Raw genomic sequence first — 16,835 nt, 5'->3', positions numbered from 1 at the left:
GTTGCTGACATAAGTTAGTTTATTTCCAATATGAATTAATATGGAACATGGTGAACATAAATGCATATACATATACTTACATTCTGGTTATCCATTTTACAGGCAGGCAGAAATTAAGTATGTTTAACACTTTTTCATTTCTTTCTTTTCATATTTCTTCATTTCTACTTTTTTTTCCGCAAGGGTTACAGATGGCTTACTTCAAAGACATATACTTAGCATATTTAATTTGTTTTGCTTTTAATTTTGTTATCTTAAAACAGCATCTGTTTGATTATTATTTGCAATACATTTCTACTATTAGAACAGAGCCACTATATACCTTCTTTTAGAGATAGGACCAATCTCTTCACAGTATTCTATAACTATCTTTACGCTCATCAAGGCAAAATATTTTTTGTAAAGATTTTATTTATTTTAGAGAAAGAGAATGTGCAGGATGAGGGGAGAGGGAGAGAATCTCAAGCAGACTCCACTCTGAGCAGGGAGCCTGGCATGGGGCTGGATCTCATGACCCTGAGATCATGACCTGAGCCAAACAAAGAGTCAGACACTTAACCAACTGAGCCACCCAGGCACCCAGAAAGCAAAATATTATTAACCTTATGGCTAACTGCTCTATCTGTTCCTGTACCCTTTTAAGGTAGCATGCCCCTGAGCACTTTGGCATGACCCAGGTGACTTTAAATCGCTCTACTGCTATCTCCACCACGCTTGGACTCTTCTGGTGATGCATCTTGATAATAACCAGCTCCATAAATTAATAACTTATGGTCCTTTAATAAGGCTGGAACCTGTTTAATTGCTCTCCTCTAAGGAGCCAAGGGAAATATAGCTCTGTTTTTATCTGACCTTTGGGATTTTCCACTGTCTGTCAGTCTAAAGTCAGTGGGAGGCCAAAAGAGAAAATTAACAGCTGGTTAGAAAAAAGGAAGGTATTATTATGACTAAAATCAGCCATGCTGGGGAGGGAAGGGCTGGCCAAACTCATTAGATTACAGAAGCAATCCTTTACCCAGAGTGGCTGTCCCAGGGTAACTAGAGTGTCTTGTAATCTAATCCCTTAAGATTTAACACTCTCACCTACCGCCTAATCACTCACCACCTTTGTTGGAAAAGCAAAAGAATCTGTGTATTTTGCCAAATTGATGGCATGAAGCCCAGAAACTATGACATAAATGTATCACAGAATAATATTTGAACCTAGGGTTATAAATACCTTCTGTCACCCCTGGCATATATTTAATAGAGACAGCCTGTATCCGGTAAGATAAGAGTAGTACAGGACTTAGAGCTGGAGGTAATAATGTGCATCTGTGTACCACAGAGAAGGAAGTGACTGCAAGAAAGCTGAAAAGGTTTAAATTAATTTGTTTTGGTGCACTAGGAGTTACTTGCATAAATATATTTCTGTGGCTGGGTGTAACCTACATATCCCTGTACTTCTATGATACAATTCACTTTAATGGTTAGAACAATCCCAACTCAGGAAAGGGTAGTATTGTTTTGGTGTTTGTTATCATAGCTGTAGTGAACTGATGACAATGGTAACAATTCGCAGGCATGAGGCACTTACAGCAGTACTTCTAATTTAATATTCACCTGTGCATCTTGTTAAAAATCAGATTCGGGTTCAGCCATTCTTTTTTTTTTTTTTAAGATTTTATTTATTTATTTGACAGAGAGAGACAGCCAGCAACAGAGGGAACACAAGCAGGGGGAGTGGGAGAGGAAGAAGCAGGCTCCCAGTGGAGGAGCCTGATGTGGGGCTCGATCCCAGAATGCTGGAATCATGCCCTGAGCCGAAGGCAGACGTTTAACAACTGTGCCACCCAGGCACCCCCGGGTTCAGCCATTCTTAGATGGACCTGAGAGTCTACAAGTCTGGATTGATTTCTTTCTTTCTTTCTTTCTTTCTTTCTTTCTTTCTTTCTTTCTTTCTTTTTTTTTAGAGAGGGAGGGCAGGGAGGACAGAGGGAGAGAAAATCTTAAGCTGAGAATGGAGCCCAGTGGGGGACTCGATCCCACAGCCCTGAGATCATGACCAGAGCCAAAATCAAGAGTCAGATATTTAACCGACTGAGCCACCCAGGCACTGCCCCCCTCCCCCCCCCTTTTTTTTTTTGAGTCTGCGGTTTTTGTTTTAAGATTTATCTATTTGTTTGAGAGAGAGAGTGCATTCAGGACAGGGACGGCCAGAGGAAGAGAGAGAATCTCAAGCAAACTCCCTGCTTAGTGTGCAGCCCAACTCGGGGCTTGATTTCATGACCCTAAGATCATGACCAGAGTTGAAATCAAAAGTTGGACGCTTAACCAACTGAGCCACCCAGGTGCCCTACAGAGTCATTTCTAACAAGCTCCGAGGAGATGACAATATCTCTGGTCCTCCGATCATACTTTGAGGAGCAAGAACTTATACCTGACCAGATGACAGGTGAAAAGAAAGTATCCTCCTCCAAGTTAGAACATTCACATCTTCACTCACATTGATCCAAGAATATGAACACTTGAGTTTCTTTTTCTCTTGACAATCACTTACCTTGTCAGTGAACCCTATAATCCTGAAGCAATGTTGAATTGCTTCAAATTGTCTTCTGTAAGAGTCCTTGGAAGTTATGTCGTGTATCACCTTTCCAGTTTCATCAGCTATATACCTAAATGGAGTATGACCAAATACAATGAGCACTGACTTGGCAAATAGCACCCTGAATACCCTGGCATCACTGGGCTCCTTCTTCGCCAGGGCATTTCCCTTTCAGTCTAATAGTGAAGTGGAATAATGGAGTGCATGGCTGAGTAAAATGGCTGCAGTTAAGTTTCTGAACTTTCTCGAAAATGAAAATGGTGAGATGTAGTTCCTGCCATCTCATCCTGGGTATTTCAACTTAAGAGACTATCAGTGTCCAGTTAGGAAAACCAGTTCCATTTATTTCTAAGTTTTCTCAATTGCTAGTTACACATTCATTAAAAATCAACAACTAAAACCCCTGATACTTACCTAGGAGGCTTTTCCTCAGGAAGTCTGAACTCAGAAAGTTTCTTCTGGTGATAAAGACCAGCATAAATGTAGTAAAATATGTGAAAATTTTTCTCTCCCCTGAAAAAACGGGGGAGGGGATATTATTAATAACATATTTTGCTTCCCCACTTCAAGTAATTTACACCATTTCCGTTCTGTGAAAAATATTATCCTGTAGAAAAATCTGCATTTTCAAATATGCAAATTAAATAGGCCACATCCCAATTATAGAATAGGAATAGTGATAGGATCAGTATAGTAATTGTCACAGTGTCACATTATTATACACACTTATCTTTAGGCAGAAGGAGGTTTTAGAGAATGGAACATTCATATGTAACAGCTCAGGTTACACATGTTTAGAGATCTTTCTAGTACAGCCCAAATGATTATGCAGCTGTGCCACTTGCTGTTTGTAGTCCTTGTTGCTTAAGAGACAGTGATATTCAGCTTAGGGAGATATCAGCCAATCTCCCTATTTTACTGGAGCCCCAGATAGGAAGTGGCTCTCCAGTTCTATGGCAAGTTAGGGAGCAGAACTGCTCCCAGAACTGAGGTCTCCACTCTTTCAAACCTGCATTCTTTCAAATCGGCACGCACCAGTCCCCTGGTCTCCCACTGTCTACCCTCTTTTAGGCCATCGTGGCCAAGGTCCTTTCAGATATGTGCTACTCTAAGTGTGGTCTATGGACTGCTGTCAGTGTACATGTCTAGACATTTTATAGCACGTGACATTGCCATGACATCCAAGAGTATAATAATTTTTTTAAAGATTTTATTTATTTATTCATTCGACAGAGATAGAGACAGCCAGCGAGAGAGGGAACACAAGCAGGGGGAGTGGGAGAGGAAGAAGCAGGCTCATAGCAGAGGAGCCTGATGTGGGGCTCGATCCCGTAATGCCGGGATCACGCCCTGAGCCAAAGGCAGACGCTTAACCGCTGTGCCACCCAGGTGCCCCCGAGAGTATAATAATTTTTTGGCTAATTTATTTTCATTATGTTTTACAAGGTATTAGTTCACAATGGATTGAGAATTTTTTAAACTGGTCCTTCAGCATAGACAGTTTGAAAAGCCCTGCACTGGATCCCTTTCCTTCCTCTGGAGGACAGTCTCTTCTGTTGATACCCCTAGGATTTGGCCAATCCTCATCTTGGCCAACTTAGCTCTTTGGAAATCTTCTTTCTACTTCTTGTTCCCTTCTGTGACATGGGCCCCATTCTTTTCTTTGGTTTCTCCTGGTTTTCCTGGTCTTTCTTTGGTCATTTATCCTGTATTGGTCTTCTGGTGTATTCTTACTCCTGCCCTGTATTCTAGATGCCTCTGCCTGCCATTTCTCACTCATTTGTTCCCTCAGCTAATAAGTTTACCAAGTGCCAGTCATGGTGGGCACTGCACCAGGTGCCAGGGATACAGGACTAAGAGATTTCATGCCTTCTGGAGATTTCCTTCTAGTGACGGAGTTAGAGGAAACAAGGAAACTTGTGATGAGGGCTTTGAAACAAACAAAAGGCTGAGATGATGACTAATGTTGGGGGATGAGGGCTACTTGTGTCAAGTCAGGAGAAGGACACTCTAAAGAAATAACACTTAAGCCAAACACTGAAATATGAGAAGGGACTGGAAGGAGCTACAGAAAGAAGGGGAAAGAGCATTCCAAAGACAGGGAGCAACATATACACAAGGGCTCTGAACATGATACCACATACAACCCTCCCCCAAAGAAAAATGCTAGTGAGAAGGGGATGGGCAGGTTGGCAGGGCCAACCCACACCAAGCCGTTAGGCCATAATGAGGACTTTGTTGATTAGGCAATTAGAATTCTTTGAAGCATTTTAAACTGGAGCCAACATAGACTGTAAGTGTATGACATCAGTAGATACATATTGAAAAAAGTACATTCTAGCTGCAGGTTGAAGACTAGGCTGTAAGAAGCCAAGATGGATACAGAGAGACCAAGTAGGAAGTCCAGGTGAGAAAGCAAGTGACTTGGACAGGTGGCGATGATAGTGATGATGGAGAACAAGGGTAAGCTTAAAGATCTATTTGGAGGAACAACTAAAAGAACATCCTGAGAGAATGAATGAAGGTGGTGAGGGAAAGCGATCTGGAGTCTGCCTCGGTATCTAACTTGGGCATCTAGGGATGATGACACTAGTCACAGAGATGGTAAAGCCTTTTTAGGGCTGTATCAATCAGTGTGCCTGGTACAAATATCACTTATTTTTAAAACTCTGATAAATGTGCAGGCTTCAGCTGACCCATCTTGGTCTTGTTGTCTTAAAGTTTTTTTGCAGATATTTCTAGTTCTCAATTCTTCTGAACTTTGCCTACCAATATCCACCCCTAGCATAAATTCAAGTTAATTTTCGTCCCTGTATCTATCAGGCTTGGCCAGGTTTTGTTGCAATAATAAACATCCCAAAGATCTTAGTGGCCTAACTCAACAAAAGGTTACTTCTTGCTCGGAGTACATGTCCACTGTGGGCTAGCAAAGGGAAGGGGGGGTGTGCTCATCATAGTCACTCATGGGCCCAGACTGATGCAGTAGCCACCATCTTGCACTCTGCCAGAGGGTCTTGCCATTAAATGCTCATTTGCCAGAACTGATCATATGGCCACAACCAACCCCAGGATACCTAAAAGGGAAATCCTACATGTGCCCAGAAGGGAGCAGATGAGAAAGGTTAGGTGAACAGGACCTGCACAAGCCTCATTTTCTCCCCTTATCCAATATCTTCAGTCTATTTTACCTTATCACTACTATCATATTGAATAAATTTAATAATCATAATGTTATGGTATATTAGATACCCATTATGTTTCAGATTCTATGTTTGGTATAAATCACATATCTCATTTGATTCTCATAACAGCCCTGTATGGGTGACTTTATTGTGCCCTTTTTGCATATAAAGAAAATAAGGTATGAGGGTATTATATTAAGTGGCATATATGATAAGTGACACAGCTGTGATTGGAAACCTCTTCATATTATATTTGTAAAGGACCACTTTTCATACAAATACATACATACATCCATACAAATACACAGAAAACTGTATTTTCCATTCTGTCAGAGGTAGCTCCATAAAATTTAAAACCACCCTAATTTGGGGAGAAAGAAGCAAGAGACTTCATAAAAATTAATCAAGAAGCCACAGGGAAGCTAAAATAGCTCTCATTCTGTCTTTTTGTTCATTTGTTTACATGCAAATTAAACATGCTAGCCCCTATTTTGTGAGGAAACTGCAAACATATGACAGAGGAGGACGTTTGAGTTCTGATCCCGAAACAAGTGCTCTGGAATCTCCTTGCACAGCTCTCAGGTTCACTGACTTCTCTCCACTGCTACTAGCATAGCCCAGGCCAACATCCTGTCTCACAGGGATCTACCAACAGAAAGCCTCCTAACGGTCTCAACACGATCCTTCGCTGGGGGAAATATTACTGCATCTCCTCCAATCCATTTTCCCCACTGAAGCCAGAGCAATCATTTGAAATGCAACTTAGGTTTTGTGACTCTTCTGCTTGAAAACATTAAATGGCTTCCTACTGCCTTTGTTTGTTTTGTTTGTTTGTTTTAAGATTTTATTTATTTGACAGAGAACACAAGCAGGGGAGAAGCAGAGGGAAGGGGAGAAGCAGGTTCCCCGCTGAGCAGGGAGCCCGATGCAGGGCTCAATCCCAGGACCCTGGGATCATGATCGGAGCTGAAGGCAGATGCTTAACCGACTGAGCCACCCATGCACCCCCCTACTGCCTTTAGAATAAGGTTCAAAAATCCCCAGCCTAGTTCCAAAGCCCTGCATGATCTGGTCTCAGGCTCATCTTGGCCTATTTCCCTCACTGGGAGAAGCACCACCTTGCTGGCCAACTCAGTGATCCTCAGGTCTCAGATTAACTGTCTCATACACAGGGAGTCCTTCTCTTCTTGGACTAGGTTGTGTGCCCTTCTCCTCTTTTACCTTCATAGCACCTTATATTGTTTCCTGGGACTTATCCTGCCTTTAAGTTTATTTATTTGTTTAATGCCTGTGATCCTCCTTCTGCCCCCATCCCCCATCCACTCTGAGCACCATGAATACTGCAACCTTGTCTATTTTGCTTACTCTTGCAACTCTAGCAGGGAGCACAACAGTAGCATACAACAAGCATTCAGTAGATAATTACTGAAAATACATGAATGGACCATGATCCTGAGGAAGTCTGGTGTTCCACAAGAATAATAAAAAGCATGGTGAGCCCTCTAATAACATGTACCACACAAGGCACTTTTTAAAGTACTTTTATATAAATGAACTCATTAATCTTCACAGCAAACCCATGAGGTAGGCACTATGGGCATCCCCATTTCACAGATAAGGCACAGAGAGGTTAAGTGACATAACCAAGGACAGTAAATGTCAGAGCCAGCGTTTGAATCCAGAGAATTCCATACCATTGATCACTATTGCTAGACTGCTCTTCTTAAAACAAAATCATTTTTTTTCTTTCTCAATCTAGGGAAAAAATTAGTATGTGGAATATTATCAGCGACAAATTCAATTTAACGGTATCTAATGATTTTTTAAAAAGATTTACTTATTTATTTGAGAGAGAGAGTGGGGGAGGGGCAGAGGGGGAGAGAGAGAGAGAGAGAGAGAATCTCAAGCAGACTCCATGCCAAGTGTAGAGCCCAAGTGGGGCTCAATCTCACGACCCTGAGATCATGACCTGAGCTAGACGCTCAACCAGCTACGCCACCCAGGTGCCCCAGTACCTAATGATTTAAATGTTCACAATGTTGTTAAATTTTAGCTGGTATAACCAACTCAAAAGAAATGGGCATGCTAATCCCAAAGTACTCCCACCCCAACCCTTTGTACTTGGCCTGCAAACATCTTTTAGGTTAAAATTACCACTTATCCTTTGCTTAAATAATTCCTTATTCTTGGGCAGTCTGGGGGGTGGGGGTGGGGGGCATGGATGCTAAGAAGAAGGGTGAAATGGAGCCATTAAGTTTACCAAAGCCTCCTTGTCTATCTTGCAGAGCAAAAACAGAGTGATAAAATTATGCACCTACACTGCCTGTTTTATAACTCTGGATTTTTCAAGGAGATATTCAGAGATTCTTGCCCCCATCACAGCTCCAGTTGGTGTAAACATCATTTCCAGATATTTTCCAAAACGGCTGGAATTGTCATTGATGGCAGTGCATGCATTTCCAAAGGCTTCCACCAGGGAGTTGACTTGCAGAATTTTCTCTCTCAAGGTCTGATTATTGGCCTGTGCCAAATAGACAACAGTCAAGAGGAGCTTCTAGAAATATTATCTTAGCAAAATTTCCAGGCAGCCCTCCCTACCCCCCCAAAATTCACATTATCCTTTGGGGAAGAATTTCGCTGGGGGAAATTAGCGTCAACCACAAGCACCGTTTTCTCAGACAAGCAACTCCCCAGGTGCACAGGCGTCAGACGAGGCTAGATTAGGTTATCAATTTTTACATCCAGCCACACTTCGCTTAAAATCCTTGACAGATAAAATGCCTAAACAGTTTAAAAAGAGTTTTAAATAGAGAGATCCCATAACTTTTCTCAGTTATCCATTATAATATTCAATAAACCTCATCTGTAGAAAATACTCCTTAAATTCTATCTGAGTCTCATAATAATCTAATTCTGAGTCTAAGTAACTGCGAGACCATTTTTTAAGTCATTCCTTCAACATCCATTTCACTAAACTAAAAATTTCCATTTCCTTCAACTTTTGCTAAAAGATTTCTATTTTCCAATTCTTTAATCGCCTTAGTGGCTGTTCCTGATCCTGTTCCTAGTGTTTAACCACTTTTACTACTTAATGGCTAAATGTTTCTATTACATTGAAAACATAAAAAATGAATTGCTGATAATCTAGTAAATTCGTGCTGGCATTATTTTCCTCACTACGTGAAAGAGGGATAGCATGCTGACATCTTAAGAGGTCTCGCCATCAGGAAGTAAACATAACAAAGATGAAACGTTTTTATGTAACTACTAATAAAAACCAGTATTTCCATCATTTATAAGATATGCAGTTACACTGGCAAGGATTTTAGTTACAACACATAAAACAGGTGGTCGGTACCTTTCCCAAGAAAGTCAAATGCTGAACAATCAGGTGGGCACTTTCTGTCTTCCCAGAGCCACTTTCTCCACTGATGACAATGCACTGACACAGAAAATGGAGGGAGAGTGAAGAACTCAGCACAGTAAACAATCTGTACGTTCAGGGATGGTTTCGTCTAATATCCACCACTGTACACATTCATGTTTTCACTGAATAATTTATCTTGGGAATCTTTCCATTTCCGTACACTGAGAGCTTCTTCAACCTTTTCACAGCTGCTTGGTCCATTGTACAGATGTACCATAGTTGATATAACCAGCCTTATATTGATGGGTACATAAGGAGTATACTGCAGTGAACAACACTATATGTAGGGCATTATATTTCATGCAGGTTCTTCTAGAGAATAAATTCCTAGAAATGGGTTGTTGAACTAAAAGATAAATACATTTGTAAATTGGATAGACAGTACCAAATTGTTTTCCTAAGGATTGGACCAATTCATGAAAGTGCCTGTTCTCCTACAGCCTTACTAATAGGGTATGTTGGATTTTTGCCAATTGGAAATGTAAGAGAGTGGTCTCCCCGTGTAGTTTTAATTTGCATTTCTTTTATTATGAGTGAGGTTGAGATCTTTTCATATGTTTAAAATTATTCATATTTTCTTTTTTGTGACCAGCCCATATCCTTTGCCTGTTTTGGGGGGGCTTTTTTGTGGGTTTTGTGTTTTGTTTTCTTTTTTTGTAATACTGGTCTTATTATCATTCATTCCTAGGAGCTCTTTATGTATCAAGAAGATTAGTGGATGTGGTATAATAAAAAACATGTATTTGGTTTTTGTCTCTGGGTCCTGGCACAGACCTCCTTAGATCCTTGGATCTCCCTGAATCATAGGGGCAATACGACCATCTTTTGTTATTCACAAAAAAGTCCCTTTCAACCAAACCTAACTGCTAACCAGGTGGCTCAAAACAGGGCCCAAAATAGCTTCCCAATGGGTGCTGGTCAGCAGAAAGACCAAATACACGACGAGAGAGTGGAAATTTTCAGCCCCATCATCCCAACTTCTAGGGAGGAGAGAGGAACTAGAGATTGACTGAGTCATAAAAACTCTTAAACAAAAGATTCAGAGAGCTTCTGGTATGAACACTTTGAGATGCTGGGAGGGCACACTCCCAAAGAAGGCATGGAAGCTTTGCACCACCCCTATCCCCTATATCTTGCCCTGGATAATCTGTTTGGGTGTTCCTGAGTTGTATCCTTTATACTAAGTCAATAAATTTAAGTGTTTCCCTGAGTTCTGTGTGTTGTTCTAGTGATCTGTCAGACTTGAGGGTGATTGTGGGAACCCCTGAATTTGTAGGCTGGTCAGAAGTGTGGGTAGCCTGGGCACCCCTGCTGTGGCTGGCATCTGAGATGGGGGTAGTCTCTGGGGCTGAGCCCTGACCGTGTGGGGTCTGTACTAACTCTGGGAAGTGAGTGTCAGAATTGAATGGAACTCAACCGTTGGACATCCAATTGCTGTTGGAGAATTGAAGAATTGGTTGGTGTTGGAAAAGACACAACCTTCAGTGTCAGAAAAAACACAGTGGGGCAACTTCTCAACTTGAGAAATATATGTATCTCTCTCCACTGACTTCCTCTCTATGAATAATCTATGGACATTTCACGAGTCTCTGGGAAAGGTAAGAATTTAAAGAAGCCAAGTATCTAACCTATAGTGAATCCATGTACTTTATTTTGTAACTTGCACTATTATAGTTTCGTCTATTCCTTAACAAACCCAAAGCTGGGACTTCACAGGTCTCAGGAAATTTACACACAGTAACTCTCTCATAAAATTGTCTTACCAATTTTATTACTTATATTTCAAAGAGACTAAAGACACAAAAGACAATATACAGATTGAAAGTAAAGGAAGGGTCAAGGTTGGATATATCACCACCTGGAGTTGAAGGTCCAGAAAGGGAAGCTGTCTGGGTGAGCTTTGTGTTTCACTACCATTGAGTTTAGAGTCTGTTTGGTCTTTACCAAATCCACCACAATTTATCAGCAGCTAAATGGTGTGGGGCTTGATCACTGTCAACCTGTGTGCAATATTTCACACAAAAAGGACCGAACCATGAAAATTCTGAGACCTTAATAGGAAGGAATTTCATTTACGTCATTCTACATTCTGTTTTTATTACAGTTGTCATGTAATCAGGTTTGTGTTGGCTCTATGTTCTCATATTCATAATAGAGACACTCTTACTACATTTTATCAGGGAAAATGAGTGCTCTTGATGTGAATGTTTCACGTTACCCAAAAGAATGTTCATGTTCTCTGGGTGCTCTAACTTTATCACTGTTCCTGTTCCACTGAGCTACTATTTCACTTTCTATTTCCTTGAATCAGCACCAAAAACCAGAATGGAGTTTTCAGGAAGACATGAGAGCTGCAGAGGAAGACAGTACACATCCTACTGTGTAACTTGGCAGGGAAGGAAGGAGAGTTCTTACCTGGTCTTTGCTGAAAGTAACCATACATTGGTAAGCAGCATCTGCTGATGCAAATATGTGGGGGGGATTTGAGGCACGTTTTACCCCATGATAAAGCCTGGAAAACTGAAGGAAAAAATAATTAATTTGAAGAAAACTTCTAATGCTCCGGTACCTCCTGCCCATGAAACCAAGGCTTTGTCACTTGTTAGGAGAATTGTAGTATCAGGAAAGCTATAGAGCCACAGGCTCTGGAGTCTGCAGGCCTAGGTTCAAATCCCAGTTCTTCCCTTTACTAGTTTCATGAGCTTTTGCAAGGGAGTTAACTTCTCCATGCTAAGCCTCCTCATCTGCCAAACAGCTTTAATAATCGTGCCTGCTTCACAAGATTACGAGAAGTGAGTGAGATAAGCCAGTGCCTGGCATATAGCAAGCACTAAATGAATGTTAGTTACTACTGTCATATCTTGCTCTAAAAAGTCACCCCCGAAGTAGAACTCCATCTGTGTTGTACTATTATCTGGAGGTCGGGGTGTACACTGCTAAAGCAGCAGCAGTTTATTCTCACTTTCCCCTTCTTTTCACTTTCCCTTGTGGTTTTTAATTTCCTATGAAGGAGCAACATGCTCTCACAGCACCCCTTACCTGTGGAGAGTATATGCTTAGGTTCTGGAAGGGGTTTAAGGCAATTAAGATGTCTCCAACATATGTGTAAATCAGCAAGTCCACATAACGCTTTTGCAACTGACGAATAATTGTATCCTAAGAAGAGGATAGATAGTACTGAGAGTGAACATTACTTCCAACCAAGAAAAAACTCTAAAAATAACAACAGATTTAGTCTCACAAGAATGTTTTTGTTCTACAAGAAGAAAGTAGTCAATTTAAATCATACAGTGACGCTAAGGGTCCTCAATGCAGATAAATTTGCTTTGGAAGAAGAAAAAAAAAATAGGAATATGCTGAAAGAATAAGGCCCACGTAGGACTTGCTAAAGGACACTGACATAACCAACAAAGGTTTTATTTGATATTATGAAAAACTTGTCTTATCCAATCAAAATGGATTATGCTCTACTTAGAATTTAATAGGCTGTTCCTATTGATGAAGTATAGAAAAAACAGTAACTTCATTTCTCAAAGCGTTGCACTTAAAATTTATGCGGTGGGAATATGGAATTGAGCACTTCTATATTACACTTTAGTGATTCATGCATTGTAGTTAAAGGTCTCTAGAGTTAGAATCAGCAAAAGCAGTTCCAGTGCAATTAACAGCTCTATTAAACATGCATACTTTAAATGGGGATTATCACAGTTTTTAAATTTAGAACTCAAGTTTTATTATCCTTCACCATTTCCCTAAATAAAACTACTCTTTATGAAGAACAAATAACTATCTTAAGAGTTAAACTGCACTTTCTCCAAAACAGAAAATAATTTCTGGTGATGTAATAAATCATTTAGGCTTACAATATAAAGGGTTTTATTGGAAAAAATCCAAATCTTTTCATCTTCATCATTTAGGACATTTGGGGGACTTTAAATGAACACAACACGGGATCATAGTCACAGCAACCAAATGCTCCCTGAGCTTCACCCCAAGGCTATACAAACAATTAAAATTTCAAGTGACCTTAGGAGAACATGGTCTACAAGAAAAAGATCAGACCATTCACATGAAACAAATGTCATCAGTGAGAATTGCCTGCTAAATATTTAGTACCTCATCCAGAACCTCTAAATTGACCAAATCATCCTCAAGGCAGTATTTTTCAGCATCTTCCACATGATAGGGTCTTCTGGTATGCATTCTTTCATGCCTAGAAATTTATCCAGAAAACATCAGTGTTAATACAGTAAAAAGTGTAGCAGAACGCAGACAACGAGAATGTTTCATTCACAATCTTCCCACATGGTATGTTCGGAGACTTCAGAGATGGGGACAGGAAGAGCAAGTGCAGTCCAGGTCCCCAAGCCATAGGGCCCTCTCCCTGTTGCTGTAGAGCTATCCGGGGTAAGGTGAGCTCCAGACCTCAAGACTTCCTTCTACCACAGTGAGGAATATTGCCAAATGGGCCCATCTAATACTTATGTTTGCTCTTCTTAAATGCCAACCACAGCTTTTTCAGAAATAAATATCTCATTTTCTTTCTGCTCATTGTCAGGTATATAGTTCTCACCCAGGTACTACCCTTGAGATCCCTTCGTGCTATCCACCAGCATAGATCTCAAATTTTTGAAAAACATTTAAAACTGAAAGAATAATTGAGCAAATATCAACGAATCAAAAATGTTTATATTTTACCTGATTTATTTGAAATCCCTTTGTTACCCATGTTTCATCCCACTCCCCTTTCCTGAATGACTACTATTTGGTGGGTATCCTTCCAGTCTATTTTTAAATATTGGTCACACATGTGAGCAATACACATATTCTATATGTTAATTATTAAAATGATATACTGTTTCATTCTGCAAAATTTTTTTCCACTCAACATTATGATTTTTAAAATTATACATGTACATACACATACCTATACATATTTCGATCACTTTAATCGCTGGATAATATTATATCATATGAATATATACCAATTTATTTACTCAGTCCTATGATCATCAACACTTAGACTGATTCCAATTTTTGCTATTAGAAACAAAGGCAGCATCAAGTATCTTTATATGTATCCACTTGCCTAAATATGTGAGATTTTTCTCTTAGGGGCATTACTCCACAGGCATTTCAAAAACTTGGTTGGCAAAAATGACAAAAACAAAACTTGGTTGGCAAACAATACCAACCCCCTTTGGCATACCAAAATAGAGTTCTTTAAGGTGTAAAATTAGTTCAAGTCAAAGTAGGCCTTCCGTAATTCCTTCATAAAGGTATTCAATGTGATATGGGGGAAAGCAGCAGCTTAGAAGTTAAAAGCTCTGGGTCCTCATTTCAGGGTTCTGAGGAATGTGTTGTGGGCCACTGAGCAATTCCCTTAACAGTCTGCATCAGTTTTCTTCATCTATAAACAGAATCTCTCATGGCTATCTATCTCCCAGGGGGCTGTGAAAGCAATATAGTCATGGATATAAAAATGCAAGAGTTGAAAAAATTTACCAAGTATTGTCGAAATTTGGAATCAACAATTTGCACAACTCTACATATTACTTGGAATACCAATAACCGAACAAAATCACATGTCAGGTCCCTTCCAGGTACTGTCAGTTCAGAAGCACCACTGCATGGTCCTTCACTGTCACCTGTTATGCTCACCATCCTCATAGCTCCACAGGATACCGTTTTATTTTGCCAGGTCCCAGAAGCCGGCTTTACTGAACATTTTGCTGTACATACCAGGTAGGCGTCATAGCATCCTGTTGCAGACTCTGCCCCTTGCTACATGCATTTCACAGAAGTAGGTAAAAAGGGAAAAAGCAAATTCAACAGCTCTACATATTGAATCTTGACTTTATAATATGATGGAAATGGGCAAAGAAAACAATGACTTTTCTTCTCTTCCTGCCTATTAAATTTTACTTCCCAATTCCCATCATTGACAGATTTGAAGAAGGGGCATCTGAAGTGTGGTATTAGTCATTTCCAGCACTAGATCCAGTTTTGCTGCTATTTCATACAGAGATCCAACATAGATGAAGTTTAATTTTACTTAATAAAATCAAATTTATAACCTAAACATTTTAAAATTATTAAACAGAAGGGTTTATTCATCTGTGTCCTAACATATTAGTGATGTCAAAGAGAAATCAGGTTGAACTGAAATACAAATTTTTACCAAAACTCAGAGCTGCCGCCTGTTTCTAGCTAGCCACTTTGCTAAATAAAACAGCAGGAAAGTGTGTATTTCTGGCCAAATCCTCTTCATGTAAAACCTAAGCATTTTTTCCCTTGAAGCTCATTATGAAATGAAATATCAGAATACATTTTTTAGAAAATAATTAAATTCTCATCATATTAGATCATATTAAATTAAATAAATAGCTAATTTATCCCCTTCCTAAATCCCTACCTTGCAATTGTATGATATAGGCTATGTTAGAGTTTATTCTAGACATCTTCAACAAAGAAAATGAAGAATTAAAAAATCATCCACAGATCTGGTTCCAGTCAAGATGGAGTAAGCACCCTCTACTCTGCCTCCCTACTGAATGCAACTAAATATCCTAGATAGAATGCATGGGACTTCAAAAGGTAAACGTAACAGGAAGACTAGAGAAATCAGAATTTGAAATACCACTGAATCAATGGCAAGTTTCCCATGGATTATTTTTTTTCCTCCAGTACCTGCTGACCTGAACTGAAAGACAGCTTGACCTGCATAAAGGGACGTCAGGCTTCATGCTACATGACATTTTTACAGCCAACCAAAAATGGAAATACTGACAAAACCTCACTTGTGATATCACAAATAAATAAACTCTAGAGAAAGCTGAGACTTTCAATGTGACATGTACAAATGCAAAACCACCAGGATCAAAACTGTCAATTTTTGAACCCTGCAGCAGACTGTCTATATGCCAATACAGATTTCATCTCCAGGAATCATGTAGATGCTGTCTGCAAATCTGAGCTTGATTCTCATAAAAATCTTCCCCTTATAATATATTATAAACAACTTTTAAAAGATTTTACCTGCTGTGATTAGCCATGTATCACCTCTCCCCATGCTTGTTGGCAACCAAATTCCTTAGACTTATTTGCTTACAAAATTTGAAGCTGGCAATCTAGAAGCTGATGTTGATGCAAGGTATCTCCACTCTNAAACTTTACATCAGAATCCGGGGATGTACTGTATGGTGATTAACATAATATAATAAAAAAAATAAAAAAAAATCTCTCTGCCTTCCCCAACTAGTTCTGAAACTGCCATCTGCTTTATTTTCCTTTGGCTATGGGACTGGGAGAGTCTACTGAAGACAAAAAATACTTATCCCAGCTCTTACCTGTTTTTTAAAAATTATCCTAGACTTTACACATACTCATTAAAAGTATTATGGTGTCTTATATTTGTCTATTTTTAGTTGAAATTAATAAAAAATATTTTGGTTTAATTTTTTTTTGTTTTCTTTCATTAAATGATTTGTTGTCACTAGCAATTACCAGCTTAAATTTCCTTTAAATTCACGTGCTCCATCTAGTGCCTTAACTTGAGAATAGCATCTATTATCAATTTGAGGGGAAGAATTCCTTCATGTGAAAATTACAAATTTCCAACTACAAGGTTCTTGGATTGAAT

General features: G+C 39.5%; 1 protein-coding gene across 1 annotated transcript in view; it reads right to left on the bottom strand.

The window, feature by feature from the left end:
- The window catches only part of MYO3B (myosin IIIB), a 368,137-nt gene that overhangs the window by 200,495 nt on the left and 150,807 nt on the right, over positions 1–16,835 (bottom strand). The window contains exons 10-16 of the mRNA XM_034642243.1: positions 13,310–13,406; positions 12,233–12,349; positions 11,609–11,713; positions 9,125–9,208; positions 8,085–8,287; positions 2,999–3,097; positions 2,540–2,654 (exon numbers count right to left, since the gene is read on the bottom strand). Coding sequence (XP_034498134.1) covers positions 2,540–2,654; positions 2,999–3,097; positions 8,085–8,287; positions 9,125–9,208; positions 11,609–11,713; positions 12,233–12,349; positions 13,310–13,406 — 820 coding nt within the window. The remainder of the gene's footprint in view (positions 1–2,539; positions 2,655–2,998; positions 3,098–8,084; positions 8,288–9,124; positions 9,209–11,608; positions 11,714–12,232; positions 12,350–13,309; positions 13,407–16,835) is intronic.

The sequence above is a fragment of the Ailuropoda melanoleuca genome, chromosome 2 (assembly GCF_002007445.2).
Source record: "Ailuropoda melanoleuca isolate Jingjing chromosome 2, ASM200744v2, whole genome shotgun sequence".
NCBI classification, from domain to species: domain Eukaryota; kingdom Metazoa; phylum Chordata; class Mammalia; order Carnivora; family Ursidae; genus Ailuropoda; species Ailuropoda melanoleuca.
This window is presented reverse-complemented; position numbering and strand designations above follow the sequence as displayed.